The sequence below is a fragment of the Gossypium hirsutum genome, chromosome A12 (genome assembly GCF_007990345.1).
Source record: "Gossypium hirsutum isolate 1008001.06 chromosome A12, Gossypium_hirsutum_v2.1, whole genome shotgun sequence".
NCBI classification, from domain to species: domain Eukaryota; kingdom Viridiplantae; phylum Streptophyta; class Magnoliopsida; order Malvales; family Malvaceae; genus Gossypium; species Gossypium hirsutum.
Window position 1 is genome coordinate 43,742,778 of NC_053435.1, and position 12,797 is coordinate 43,755,574.

Genomic DNA, 12,797 nt, shown 5'->3' on the forward strand with positions numbered 1-12,797 from the left:
TTTGATTATTTTTGCTAAGTGAACAAATAGTTAAGTTCAAGTAGTTTGTCTCTAAAGTCAAGTGGTTTTGGAAAATGAGATTTCGGGACCTTGTTTCTATAAACTGAGCCCGTAAATATTTTATGGAGTGACAATATAGGTGTATTGAACTTTGATTCGAAAATTTTAACGATTTAATTGTTAATTAAGGAAAAAGGACTAAATCGTAATAACAGTAAAAACTTGATTTCCACTGAATTTAGTGATCTAGTAACTTAGTTAAATTTTATTAGGGGACTTAAATGTTGATTTAGCCACTTGCATAATTTTGGACGGTTAATGCATGTTTTCTAATTATATTATAATGTTATTTTAAATTTTAAATTAAATAAAGGTTAGTTTAATAATAAAAAAAGGTAGGGTCATCCTTCCCATTTTGTTTTCTTCTACCCGAAACCATAAAAAAATAAGAAGCCCTAGCCATTTTTTCTTAAAGCATAAACGGCCTTTGCATGTAAGTAATTTTAAATCTGTTTCTTATGATTTTTATGTTTTTGATATTGTTGTATCTTAATTTAGCTAACCCAAAGGCTAACTCGTAAAATTGTTAAATGTTTTGAATTACACCGGTGATGAATTTGTGATGCTTTTGAGGTTTGTTGATAAATTGTTAAGTTTGGTTGTTAAATAAACATATTTTGTTAAGTAATTTTTTATGATTTTAATTTTAAGGACTTCTTTGTTAATTTAGTAAAAATTTACGTAAATATTGGGAAATGATAATAGATATGGGCTGATTATAAATTATATGAAATTCGTATGGCTAGTATTATGATTAAATGTGGATAATTCATGATTTTTTGGGATTTAGAACTAGACTGCATAAATGTTAAAATATTAGGGGTAATTTAGTAAATTTACATGGATAAGGGTTTTAGGTTCGTGCTAGAAGTCGTTTATGAGTTCAGGTAAGTTTGTATTATATGTAATATATCATATAAAATTCCTTGAATTTTTTATTCTAATAATTATGATGTTTGTAATTAATGAATGTTGGTTGATGAGAACTAATAATGAAATTAAGTTGTATTAGAGATAGTGTATCAGGCATTAAGTCCTGCAGGCTTCATGCCGGTGTATTATATCAAGCTTTGTGCCTAGCAAGTTTCGTGCTAGTGTATTGTATCAGGCTTTATTCCTAGCAGGCTTTGTGCCAATGTATTATATCAGGCTTTGTGCTTAGCAAGCTTCATGTCGATGTATTATATCAGGCCTTTATGCCTAGTAGGCTTCATGCTAGTGTATTATATCAAGCTTTATTCTTAGCAGGCTTCGTGTCGGTGTATTATATTAGGAGTTGTGCCTTGTAGGTTTCGTGCCAGTGTATTATATCAGGCTTTGTGCCTAGCAGGCTTTGTGTCGATGTATTATATCAAGATTTGTGCCTAGTAGGCTTTGTGCTGGTTTATTATCAGGCTTCATGCAAGTGTATTATATCAGGCTTTGTGCCTAGCAGGCTTTGTGCTGGTGTATTATATCAAGCTTTGGGCTTAGCAGGCTTCGTGCTAGTGTATTATATCAGGCTTTCTGACTAGTAGGCTTCGTGTCAGTGTATTATATTAAGCTTTGTGCCTAAAAAGCTTTGTTCTGGTGTGTTATATCAGACTTTGAGCCTAGTAGGCTTCGTGTCAGTGTGTTATATCAGGTTTTGAGCTTAACAGGCTTCGTGCTAGTGTATTGTATTAGGTAAGTTGTACTGAAAATATTATTTCCATTATACGATGTTATTCTATTTGGTTCAATGAGCAACTAATGGTTAAAATGAAAAAGTATGTATATAAATGAACTATGTTATTGAGAATACAGAATGGAAAATGTAATGTAAGTATTTGGATTGAAAATGTAACATTTGAATTATATGAATTAATGGATTATATAGTGAAATTCTTTCCATGATATGAATGGGTAAATAAAGCTTAAATAGGTATATGAAAATATGAAATGAATCATTATTAGAGAGACTAAAATGGATTATAATGATATGCATAATGTAAAGAGAATGAGGTTACATGATATATGTACAAGTGTTGGATGGTGAAATTGAAATGTTGATATGTTTTATGCCATGTCCTGGTTGATCTTATAAGTGCATTATTTTACCAACTAACCTTATGAATTTTTGTGTATAGGAAAGGATGTTTGGCTTATAATGAAATGAAACTATCTTTGATTCTTTATTTAATATTTATGGTAAGTTTAAGTACCTAATACGAGCTTACTAATCACTAGTTGCTTACGTATGCCCTAATATCATTTGTTAATGGTTGTGCATAGTCTTTGAAATTAGGAAAGATATGGTTAATTGATATATGTGTTTTGGCAGGTATAGGGCTTATTTGTTACTATGCTGATTTGATAATGTTATGAGTTGTGCCAAATTTGAATACGTTTAATGCCTTTGTGTTTTGGCTTGTAAATGTATATGGTATAAGTGTATAGGGCTTGATATCAATAAGGCCATTTGGTATGTTTGGATTTGTTGGTACCATTTGTATATATGTAGTTTGGTTAGTTGGTTTATGTTTAGGCACTTTTGAATGCGGTCATTTAATTGTACCTAGCTAATTTGGTAAGTTGTGGTGGTGTTTATTTAAAAAGGATGTGTTCATGATGTATCTATGTTCTATAGTTAAAATGTGAAATTGAAGTCTTATTCATGAATGGTCTTGTTGAATGAATTGTGGTGCCTTTGAATGGCACATTGGTTAGAACATATAGGTTGATTAAAATGGTATTTTTGTGTGTGTTTAAGGTGTGTTAGGTTATGTGAATGTTTTGGAGGAAGGTATGTCTTGGTGTACAAGCATAGGCCTTGAGTTGTCTTGTTTTAGGGGCTAAATTTAGAGCACACTACTTGAGACACAGGCTGTCACCTGGCCGTGTGCCACACATGATCTCCCCACACGGTCGTGTATCATCTTATTTTCAAGTACAGGTTTCACATGGCTTGCGACACGGCCGTGTGACCCAAGTCAGTGAGTTACATAGTTTGACACATGGGCTAGGACATGGCCGTGTGTCCCATTGTTTGAAAACCCACACGGCCTAGGCTATGTCACATGGCCTGGCCACACAGCTGTGTGACCCCTGTTTTGCAAATTTTTAAGTTTGGCCTGAAATATCTTATTTGCTTCGAATAAGTCCTTATTTGTAAGTAAACTCTTTTTAGAGCCCCTTAGGCTCGATTTAAGGCTCGTAAAAGTATTTATGCTATACTCAAGTTATGTTATGATTTAAGGCTCGTAAAAGTATTTATGCTATATTCAAGTTATGTTGTCGAATGTTAATATATAAATTGCATGTCGATCTCTATTTTGATGTTAAAGGTTTTGTATTGTACAGTAATGCTTTATAACCTTAATCCGGTGATGGAGACGGGTTAGGGGTATTACAGGCCACCTAATTCAAGAAAAAAACCATTGTCATTTTCCACTTTTTTTTTACAATTTAATCCTTTCTACTTAATTACCTAATCAAACAATAAAATTGCAGATTCAAAACTTAATACGACACTAATGACCTCGTGACTATTAAACAATTAATATTTATGGACTGACATATAAAAATTTGTGGTTCCGAAACCATTATATTCGACACCACTAGAAAACGGGTTTTCACATTGCTGATAGTTTTCAACTGTGAGAAACACAAATTCATCCTCGACGAACCTTGCCCACTTGAAGCTCAGCCCAAAGCAAGAAATCACTGGAAAGATTCTGACTCGATTGCTCGATGTTATATGTTAGCGAGCATGAGTAGTGTGTTGTAAAAGCAACACGAGAATTTTTGTACTACTAAAGAGATCATAAAAAATTTGAAGGATTTTCTCAGAGGCCAAGTCACATTGGCTCGACAATCCGCTATTACAAATTTGATAAACTCTCAACATAAACTTAATACTCCAGTCAAAGAACATATGCTTAAGCTTATAGGATTCTTTGCAAAGTGGAGGACAATGAGGTTGAACTAGACATGAACACTCAGATTGAAATAGTGTTCAAATCCTTGACCAAGGAGTTCTCTAGGTTTAGGGTCGCTTACAACTTGGGGAATAAGGCACTTACCTTGACTCAGCTCATGAAGGAATTATAATCCTATGAGTTGATGTTGAATGGTGGTAAACTGGTTCAGGAGAAACCTATGAAAAATTTAGCTGTGGGCCCTTCATCCTCTAAAGGGAATTAGAAAGCTAAAGGAAAGAAGAAATCGACTAAGTCTTCGGTTCCACCTTATGTGGATAGGAAGAAGACTAAGAAGTCAAAAAATCCTAAAAAGATCAAATGTTTCTTCTACAATAGGAAAGGGCAGTTTAGATCAAACTATAAGGACTATAATGATAAACCAAGTTAGCCCAAACCCATGGTAGAGAATTTCTAAGCACTAAAACTAAAGATTTATTAAGCGAAATAAGTATAACATAAGAAAAATCAAGAAAGATTTTAAAGTAAATGTTATATGTATATTGATTACTCAATGTAGAATGATACAAATGAGGTTTGTAAGGCATTTATTTATAGTTGAGTCCTTATTACATCAAACGGACAAATTGAATTACATCAACAACTCGTATGTAAACCTATCTACAAGATAGAGTTCTAAGGAAGTTTCCCTATTATCTTTATCCTTAGAATTTAAATTAACTTGGTAAGTGTAACAACCCCTTCTTAGTGGTGTCGAAAATAGTAGTTTTGTGACCACGATTATGATTAGCGAGTTAATATTTTAATGTTTATAAGGTTATGATAGGGTTGTATTAAATTTTCGTTAAGAAATTTTAAGGTTTAAATAGTTAATTAAGTAAAAAGGACTAAATTGTAAAGGATGCAAAAGTTAAATTCTATTAGTTAAAGGGGTCAAATGGCTATAAAATCTTAAATTAATGGACTTAGTGGGTAAACATACCAATTATGCATATAGTGGACGGTTTTGGTGATTAATTTCATGAAATTTAATTAGTATTTAAAGGGCAAAAAGATAAATGAGTAAATAAATAATAACATAAACAAAACAAGCCAAATCATCTTATCCATTTCTTCATTTTTGGTTGAATCCACCATTTTTTTAAGCGAGAAGCATTCAACTATTCTTTCTTACCTTGCATGGTATGTAAATTTGTTCCATTTTTAGTGATTTTTATATTTTTATATTTTTGAACTCACTTTAGCTTAATCTAGCTAGCCTGGGGGTCAATTTATAAATTTGTTAAAAGTATAGGGATTTTCATGAATAAGTTTGTGGTGTTGTAAATTTAATTGGTAGTTTATTAAGCTTGGTTGTTAAGTAGACATATTTTGTTAAGTAATTTTTGATGATTTTAAAGTACCGGACTTAAACTATTTGTTAAGTAATCTAGCTAGCCTTCACATTATATGAGCTTATCAAGCACCGGTTGCTTACGTAGTTGTTTTTCTCTGTCTTGTAGATCATCAGAAAGCTCGACCAGTTAGAATCTTGTCAGAGCTCTATCACACTATCCATCACCCTTTTTGGTAGTTTTTTTGTTATTTTGACTAGTGGTTATAAATTACATGCATAGGGTTTAAGTGCAATAGGGCTTGATGGTAATGTAGCCATTTGGTATGTTTTGTATTATGCTATGTTTATGCATGTCTGAATGCTCTTACTTGAATTTGTAAATAATGGTGTAAAGAGTTGTGTTTTTGAACACTTATGCAGGCAATATGACTATATACAAACCATGGATGAATCTATATACATATATGTGTGAGATGATTTTGATATTCTTGGTTGTGCTAAATGAATAAACTTGAGTTGTTGATTTGATTGAAATGATGTGTTAATTGAGGTGCCTTTGTTGGCATATTGGTTAGACATAGGATGAGTGAATATTTGGCATGTTTTAAGTGTGTTTTAAGTGTGTTTTAGTCATGTAGATGTTTGTGGAAATAGTGTATCTTAGTGTGCAAGATTTGGTTTTGAAATGGCTTGTTTTAGGGGCAACTTATGCTGCACACAAGTTGGGACATGGCACACGACCTTGTGTCTTTATTGTTTTAAGTGCAGGATTCACATGGTTTGAAACACAACTGTGTGTCTCAAGTCAGTATGTAACACGGTTTAGCACACGACCTACGACACGGCCGTGTGACCCAACATAGAATGCACACACAATTTGGCACTTGGCCTACGACACGACCACGTTGCCCTATTTCGAACACCCACATGGGCGGACACACAGGCTGGGACACACTTATGTCCAAACTTCAAATGTTCACACGATCTGGGCTATGTTACATAGCCTGGCCATATGACCATGTAACCCCTACTTCCCAAATTTTCATGTTTTGCCAAAAATTTTTGTTTTGTTTCGATTTGATCCCAAACTATTTTTAGGGCCCTGTAGGCTCGATTTAAGGTGCATAAGTATATTTTGGTCATGATTAGATTCAATTGTTATATGTTAGCATTAACTTTGTACAATAATGCTCCGTAATTCTAATCCAACGACGGAGACGAGTTAGGAGTGTTATAGTAAGTTACAAGTTGCTAAACTATTTACTATGTTACTAGATTTCAAGTAGATGGACCTTCTAAAATATTTCAAGAATTGGGTCAATCATAGAGTATTTCTTCTTCTTCTTCTTTTTCTTCTTCCATCCCTACCAAACAATTAAAGAGAGAAACAAAAATTTCATTATGTTAATATTAGAAGGCACACTGTGGTGCCTTGCCATATCTTCTTTTTATATATTCTTATAGATTAAGATAAAATTTAAATTCTAAAAATAAAATGACAAACAAATCCAAGTTTTATTTTATCAAAATTGACTTTTTTTTCTTTTTAAATATAAAATAAATGATTGCAAAATATAATGATGCAATAGAAAAAAACTCTAATGGGCGAAAATAAAACATATAAAAAGATTTGGGAAGTCAGTAATAAGAATTGAAGCTTAGAGCCCAAAGTATTTGTTTGTTTTATTTTTCAAAAGAGTTTGAGACGAGGGATGTAAATGGGCATTGCTCATTATTTTATGGGCTTATGTTAACTCTTATTTCTTTTTTCTTAAGAAATATGAGAAATAAGTACATGTTTTCATTATGTCTTAATACATGTTTTCACACCTTTCGCTTTACACGATGAAGTTAAATTTGATTGTGCTATTTCTATGTTCTTTTATTTTCACTATAAATATATAACATGATAATTTAGTTAAACCCTCTACCTAATGTAATTATATATTTGAAATTTTATTTTTTATAATTAATAAGGATTTAATAGCAAGATTGAGGTTTAGAAATTTTTGAGATGTAACTCCCACTTTATATAAGTTTTGTTGAGTATCTAAATTTGTTCTCATGTATGGATTATGTTTAAATATATTTCAATTGTTAGTTTAATTAATTGATTTTGATTTGAAGTTATTGTATGTATTAATTAGTTCAGATTAATTTATTATAAATGTGATTGTACTGGTAAAAGAAAAAACATTTTAATTTCTATTCAATTGTAGCATTTTACAAAACAAACATATTTATTTTTTTCAAATTGGTTTAATATAGTTTTTTATTCTTATAATATGTAAATAAAAAAGTTAATAATTTTTAAAATTATAAATTAAATTAAAATTTATCAAAGTATATTCATAAAGCAGCTGACTGCTTTAAAAAAGTGCATTTTTGTGGGTCACGTGACACCCTATACTGGGAGCATATGCTCATGTGATTCCCTACTGTTTTTAGGTATATTAAAAAACTTTCTTGATTTCTTCCCTCTTTTATAAATCTCAAATTTAGCTCACCCCACTCAATTATTTTAGCATAAAGAAGCTTGGAATTCGAGGATAATTTTTTTTTAAAAAAATACTGATATTTGAATTTTAGATTACTTTTTAAAAATTATTATATAAATAAAATTGAATTAAAAATTTTAAAATATTAGGTTTTAAATTTCGTAAATTAAATTTTATTATATAAATAATTGTGGTTAATATATTACTTAAAAACATATAAATCCAAAAAAAAAGCTGTCCAAAATTAATAGCCAATTAATCTAATTAATTCCAACCTCACCCATCGAGTTTGCAAACTACTCAAATATTTAATATTTTATTACACTTTAATGCAAACCTAAATCCATTATATTCATTTAATTAAATAATATTTTTGAGAAGCCGCTAGCCCTTACCACCCAAATTTCAAATCCTAATTATAGACCATATTGTATTTGGTGAATAATTATTAATATTTGCATATGAAAATCAAATTATGTTCTTAAAAAAAATCTGGAAAAACGAGGGAGCGTGAAATACTTATGATATTGTGCTGAACACTCACTGTACCATGGCACAGAAAAATAAACAAATACTAATTTCAAGTCATTATTAATAAAGATTACAGAAAACAAAGGAGGGAGTGTGGAGGGCAGGGCTTTCATGATCTACGTGGCAGGTGGTGATTGGTTAGATCTGGAAGTGGGGCAAAGGCAGTCAACGCAAAGACCGGAAAAGTGGAGCAGCACAGGCGTGCAGTCAAAGCAAAACTGTCACGGTCAAAATGCTTTGCTGGCACTTTACCTAAAATAAATAAACACATGAAATTATTTTTCTTTTTAAAAAAAAAATAGGGAGGTGGGAAGTTCCCCAGTGGCCCTCACAATTCTTTTAGGTGTAAATATCAACAGATTTTATATATTGTATTTCAATAAAATTTCTATAAATGAGTAGTTATAAACAATATAAGAATGACATTAAAGAACTGAAAATAGATGATTATTATTATTATTATTATTAATTTTGAAATTAGATTTTGTCCACATAACATATGTGGATGAAGTTTCTTAAGATTAAAAGAGATTCCTTTTAGCTAAAACAACAAACATTAAAATCAAAATCAAAATCTTGATTCCATTTTTTCAAAACCAAAATTCATTAGTTCAATTTATTAATGAAAACTAACTTTTTAGTAACATCACTGTTAAATTAAAAGTAATAGCGGGGAGATTACGGCAAAGAATTGATATGACTGCACGTGTGGTGTGCGGATCGGGTGGCTTAATTACCGGTAACTTGGTAATTTTCAACTTTCCCTTCTTCTTCTTCTTCTTCTTTTTTTTTTACTCTGGTAAAATATTAGGGAAAAAAAATGTCATTTCCTCGTTCAAAGAAAAAAAAAAGCAACGCATTTATATATTAAGATGATCTCATTAATAATTAATTTTTATTATTTTTCGTGAAGGTTTTTTTTAATAATTTTAAAATTATTTTATTTTTATCCAGCAAACAACTGCCCCAAAAGAAGAGCAGTAGGGAAGCCTTTGCAGGACATGGCTTTTCTCTGTTCTTCTCTTTCTCTCCATTTTGTGGTAAGGCCTGTTTTCACAATAACTTGATTCTCTTCACTAAATTCTTGTAACGTTTTCATTTTTTTCTTGTTTGGGTTTTTTCCCCCTATTTTTTCTGTACCATTAATGGTTGGGTTTAGAGGAAAAAGGTCTAATTGATTAGCTTTTGTACTACTCTTTTAACTGTTTATCTTTGACTGCTTTCTTTTACTAGTATCTTTCTTTTCTTTGCCTACTTATTTTTGCTGTTTTGGGGTGCTTGATGATGGGAAGCTTGTACAAGAAGTGAAAGATGGGAGCTTGATTATTGTGTGTTTATTACTGATATTATTGTTATTATGATGGACTTTTGACCCTAGAAAAAGAGATCAGGATAAAGCAAAATAGATGTGTGAGTTTGTAGAGAGAAAAAGAAGGTATTTTTCTTGCTTTATGATTTGTCAATGAGAGAGGAATTGATTGGAAATATACAAGTTCCATTCTTTTTTCATAATGTGGGTTGAAGGGTGCTTGTCAGTGCAGTGAATTTAGAGCTTGTTGTGGGTAGTGTAGAGGGGTTTTAAAGATAATCCTTCTTTTTTGGTACCTTGAGAATCTGTGTTGCTTTATCTTTTTTTTTTTTGGAAAAAGAAGGGCGGGTTTCAAAGATGCCTATGTTTCAACCCTCAAAGAGGGATGGGGTGGTTGTTGCTGCATTTGATGGTAGTGGTGATGGGCAAGTTCTGGATCTGGATACTGCTGTTAAAGATGGGGTTTTGGGTGGCGTTGGTGGTGGAGTCATTGGTGCTGCCGTTGGTGAGAAATTGGATCTGAAGAAAATGATTGAAGAGCTTGATTTACCTGAGATTCCTTCTGTGTTTATTTGTCCCATCTCTCTTGAGCCAATGCAAGACCCTGTAACTCTTTGCACTGGCCAAACATATGAGAGGTCCAACATTCTCAAATGGTTCAATTTGGGGCACTATACTTGCCCCACTACAATGCAAGAACTCTGGGATGATTCTGTTACCCCAAATAGAACCCTTTACCATTTGATTTACACTTGGTTTTCGCAGAAATATTTGCTTATGAAGAAGAGATCCGAGGATGTACAAGGAAGGGTAAGTGAGCTTCTTCAGACCTTGAAGAAGGCTAAAGGTCAGGCCAGGATTCAAGCCTTGAAGGAGCTTAAGCAAGTTGTGGCTGCACATGCAACAGCAATGAAGACAGTGGTCGATGAAGGTGGAGTTTCTCTAATTTCATCCTTGTTAGGTCCATTTACTTCCCATGCTGTTGGTTCAGAGGCGATCGCCATTCTTGTCAATTTGGAGCTTGATTCAGAGTCCAAAACCAATTTGATGCAGCCAACAAAGATTTCGTTGATGGTAGACATGCTGAATGAAGGGTCAGTGGAGACAAAGATCAATTGTACGCGATTGATAGAGAAGTTAATGGATGAGAAGGAATTTCGGGCTGAGAGCATCTCCAGCCATCGGCTATTGGTTGGTCTAATGCGCTTAGTGAAGGATAAGAGGCACACGAATGGAATCATGCCTGGTCTTAGCTTGCTCAGATCTATATGCTTACATAAACAAGTCATGGGTTTGATTGTGAGTATTGGCGCCGTTTCTCAATTGGTTGAATTGTTACCTGCTTTGGAACCTGATTGCCTGGAATCAGCCCTTTTCATATTGGACATGTTATCATCACTACCAGAAGGCAAAGCAGCATTGAAGGATTGTGGAAACACAATTCCGAATATGGTGAGGCTCTTGATGAGAATTTCAGAAAGCTGTACTCAATATGCATTGTCAATACTGTGGTCCGTATGTAAACTTGCCCCTGAGGAATGCTCCTCAGTTGCTGTAGAAGCCGGTTTGGCAGCAAAGCTGCTTCTCGTGATTCAGAGCGGTTGCAATCCTCTGTTGAAGCAAAAATCTTCGGAGCTCTTGAAGTTATGTAGCCTAAATTATACAGACACCATCTTTATTTCAAAGTGCAAGCTCACAAGGACAATCCTATGACAAGTTAAAGGGCCTGCCATGATTGGTTCTTGAAATCTTCCAAGAATGAACGATCATATACTTATGAGATAGGGGGTTTGAGGTATGAATTAGCTCTCCTGTATATATTTAAGCACTTCAATTCCTGCAATTTGATTCAACTTTACTTAAAGAACACTCATAATGTGGATAAGAAAAAAGAACACATTTCATGCTGCAATGGAATTATATGAAGTTCTCTTTTCCAATGCCTTAAAATAAAACCCCCAAAAGGATCATGTGGAATGGATTATTGTGGGTGGGGTACATTCTTGGGATGGAATTGTGCTATTTGTGCAAGACTTTGGAGCTTGCAATCACAATTGTAATAGACAAAGAATTGCTTTGCTCCTTGGTGTTGGGGGCCCTTATTTCTCCCAAGTTGTTCCTATGGTAGGGGCCTTCCTTGACCAATTTTCCTGTCTGGGTTTTAGTGGGAGTTTTGCATTTTCAGCTCCACTGTTGTAGAGAGATTGGAATGCCTCTGGACATCAATTGTCTATTCAATGTGTACAATGAAAGATAACCTTTTCTTTTCTTTCATGTTTTTATTTTTTCTTCTTATTTATTCTGCACTTTTCGTTTGTTGTTAGCCTCCATGAAGAATTAATAAAAGTAAAAGTTTTTACTGGTTAACAATTGTGTACATTTGATTTATTACAAAGGCTATGTGATATAGGATTGCGCGCGGACCAAGATCGAGTTGCCAAGTCACGAGAAACTCCTACGAAAACCCTAAACAATTAGATCTGAAACGAAACAGAAAATTAAAAGATTAGATTTTTGAATTTTCAGATCTGAAATAAAATCCCCAAATCAGCAAAGAATCAAATTGAGAATAGAAATAAGTGTTAGGGTTCTTGAAACCCTCAAGGAGATTGTGATTCTGCCCAATTGAACACTAAGATAGTTTTCCCCAAATTTCGACAATCTAATTTCACCCAAAAAGAGTATGGAAAAACCCTAGAAATTGGGGATTTTTGGGCTGATTCCTTAAGATAGAAAAAGGCTGAAAACACAATAAGAACAGAAAATAGATTAGATAATGATTCAGCACAAGTAGAAATAAAGAAAGAATTGACAGTAAGAAATTAAAAGATAAGTCCTAAGAAGCCTTGAAATCTCGAAAGATCTCACAACTCCCTTCAAACGGCTCTAATCTCCCCTCCAAAGAATATCAATGGCAAGAAGAAGGTTGAAGATGGCTCCCACAATCAAAAAGATTGTTAAAACAACTTCTAAAGAAAACTCAAGAGAAAATCCTTGAAGAACTCAAAGAGAATTTTCACTCAAATCAAATCTGAAATTTTCAATGTAATTGTAATGTAATGTAGGGTAACTGGCCAAGCCATATAAATAGGCCTTTCAAATGTTTTCCTAATTTAATTAGAACACTAAAACTAAAACTAAAAAAAAAAACTCCTAATTATTTT

General features: G+C 32.9%; 1 protein-coding gene across 1 annotated transcript; it reads left to right on the forward strand.

Annotated features, from left to right (window-relative positions):
* The first annotated feature begins 9,370 nt into the window (after positions 1-9,370).
* On the forward strand, positions 9,371-11,902 carry LOC107933518 (U-box domain-containing protein 30). Its single transcript, XM_016865754.2, has one exon. The coding sequence runs from the start codon at positions 9,991-9,993 to the stop codon at positions 11,344-11,346; it is 1,356 nt and encodes a 451-aa protein (XP_016721243.1). The 5' UTR covers positions 9,371-9,990; the 3' UTR covers positions 11,347-11,902.
* The last annotated feature ends 895 nt before the right edge of the window (positions 11,903-12,797 follow it).

Excerpts from the sequence above, each read along its gene's own strand:
- LOC107933518 (XM_016865754.2), top strand. The coding sequence starts at position 9,991 with ATGCCTATGTTTCAACCCTCAAAGAGGGATGGGGTGGTTGTTGCTGCA.